General features: G+C 46.9%; 1 protein-coding gene across 1 annotated transcript; it reads left to right on the top strand.

The window, feature by feature from the left end:
* Positions 1 to 294: 294 nt before the first annotated feature.
* On the top strand, positions 295 to 1,893 carry LOC140076129 (E3 ubiquitin/ISG15 ligase TRIM25-like). Its single transcript, XM_072122636.1, has one exon. The coding sequence runs from the start codon at positions 295 to 297 to the stop codon at positions 1,891 to 1,893; it is 1,599 nt and encodes a 532-aa protein (XP_071978737.1).

Raw genomic sequence — 1,893 nt, 5'->3', positions numbered from 1 at the left:
GCAGATGGGTCCATATCCTGCAGGACGGAGGATGAGTGTGAGAAGTAGCACAATGGCTCCATCTTGTGGAGATAATGTACATTACACTTCAGATGATGTGAAATGTATCTGCACTGTAGTAATAATAATCATGTAAGATACAAGTATCCCCCCTCTACACTAATCTCACCTTATGTCTCGCTGCTTATGTATATTTATTCTCTTTATAGAAAATACTGAAATCTACGTTTCGACACTGAACACCGTTGATCTTCGTCAAAAGCCTCTGAAAGGAAGAATTGTGAGGGTGAAGTGATGGCTCACATGATGCTACAGTATGAGCTGACCTGCTCTATCTGTTTGGATATCTACACTTGCCCAGTGATGTTAGGCTGTGGACATAACTTCTGTAGGGAGTGCATTCATACCCTGCTGGAGCCGCAGACGGGGTATGGGAACAGATCTTGTCCCGAGTGCCGGGCCACATGTTCACCTGCGGATTTACATCGAGCCAACTTGAATCTGGGGAAGATAGCGGAGTATTATAAATCCTGGCAGGAATGTCCCAGCGATGTGGAGGTGCCTTGTACCTATTGTCTTCAGTCTCCCGTGGCCGCTGAGAGGACGTGTCTGCATTGTGAAGCTTCTTTTTGTAAGAAACACCTGGAAGTTCACAGTAAAGGTAAAGAACACATTTTGGTTGATCCCACAACATCGCATCAGCACAGAAAATGCCGCATCCACCATGAAGTGTACAAGTATTTCTGCATAAAGGACCAGGCGTGTATTTGTACCTCCTGCCGCTTGGTTGGCGACCACCAGGACCACCAGATCGAGCTCCTAGAAGAAGCCTCTGTGACTAAAAAAGAGCAATTATATCAGGTCCTTGAAAGACTGAAACAAAAGCGGGAGATCTACAAGGGAAGAAGAGGTTTTCTGCAAAACATCCTTGAAAAAAAGAAAGAAAAAGTCGGAAGACTTAAAGAAGACGTAGAAGACGTGTTCGATAAATTGCGCGAACACATTATAGAAACTTCTGTCAATGTGATGAATTTGGTTGGACAGCGGTCGGGAGGCGTCACACAGCAGGTATTGGCTGAGGAAACCTCTATAGAAGAAAGAGCGGCCGAGCTGCTGCAGGATCTGCTGCGTGTCCAGGCTGTGAGCAGCAACATGGATCCGCTGGCTGTTCTACAGGATACAGAGTGCAGCTCCATCTACGCCAGGTGGTGCACAGCAGAACCCCACCTAGACCACACACCGCTTTATTCAGCTCCAAACGTCAACGTGTTTCTGGTTTTCTTAGTTTTACACAAGAACATAGAAGAAGTTTTGGAGCATCTGCCGCTCCTCCTGTCCAGTAAATTGCTGCATTTAAAGTACAAAGTCAACTTTATACTAAATAAAGCCACCGCCAGTAGTTACGTTACTCTCTCCCCTGACCTGAAATCTGTAAAGTACTGCAAGGGAAAACCTGGCCAGCAATCCAGGCCTCAGCAGTTCAAACCCAGTCAGGTCCTCAGCGTGACTTCATTCTCCTCTGGAAAACACTTCTGGGAAGTGAGGACTAGTAAGACTGGAGTGAAAGCTGTTGGCGTGGCCTATCCCACTATAGAGAGGAGCGGCGGACAGGCCTTTTTAGGATACAATGAGAAGTCCTGGTGCCTGATCTGGGGTCACGACCACATGGAAATACGTCACAACTCAGACTGTATGCAGATTGTGTCCAGCAATGCTCCCATGCACGCCGTGGGGGTGTTTCTAGATTACGAGACTGGTCTCCTGTCCTTCTACAGACTTTGTGCTGAGGTTGAGCTCCTGTATACCATCACAGCCAGGTTCACCGAGCCTCTTCATGCTGCTTTTTATGTTGTCGATAGCTGGATCAACATCAACCCCACAAAAACAACATAA

Source organism: Engystomops pustulosus, chromosome 8 (genome assembly GCF_040894005.1).
Source record: "Engystomops pustulosus chromosome 8, aEngPut4.maternal, whole genome shotgun sequence".
NCBI lineage: Eukaryota > Metazoa > Chordata > Amphibia > Anura > Leptodactylidae > Engystomops > Engystomops pustulosus.
This window is presented reverse-complemented; position numbering and strand designations above follow the sequence as displayed.

Coding starts and splice junctions, on each gene's coding strand:
- LOC140076129 (XM_072122636.1), top strand. CDS start 295: ATGGCTCACATGATGCTACAGTATGAGCTGACCTGCTCTATCTGTTTG.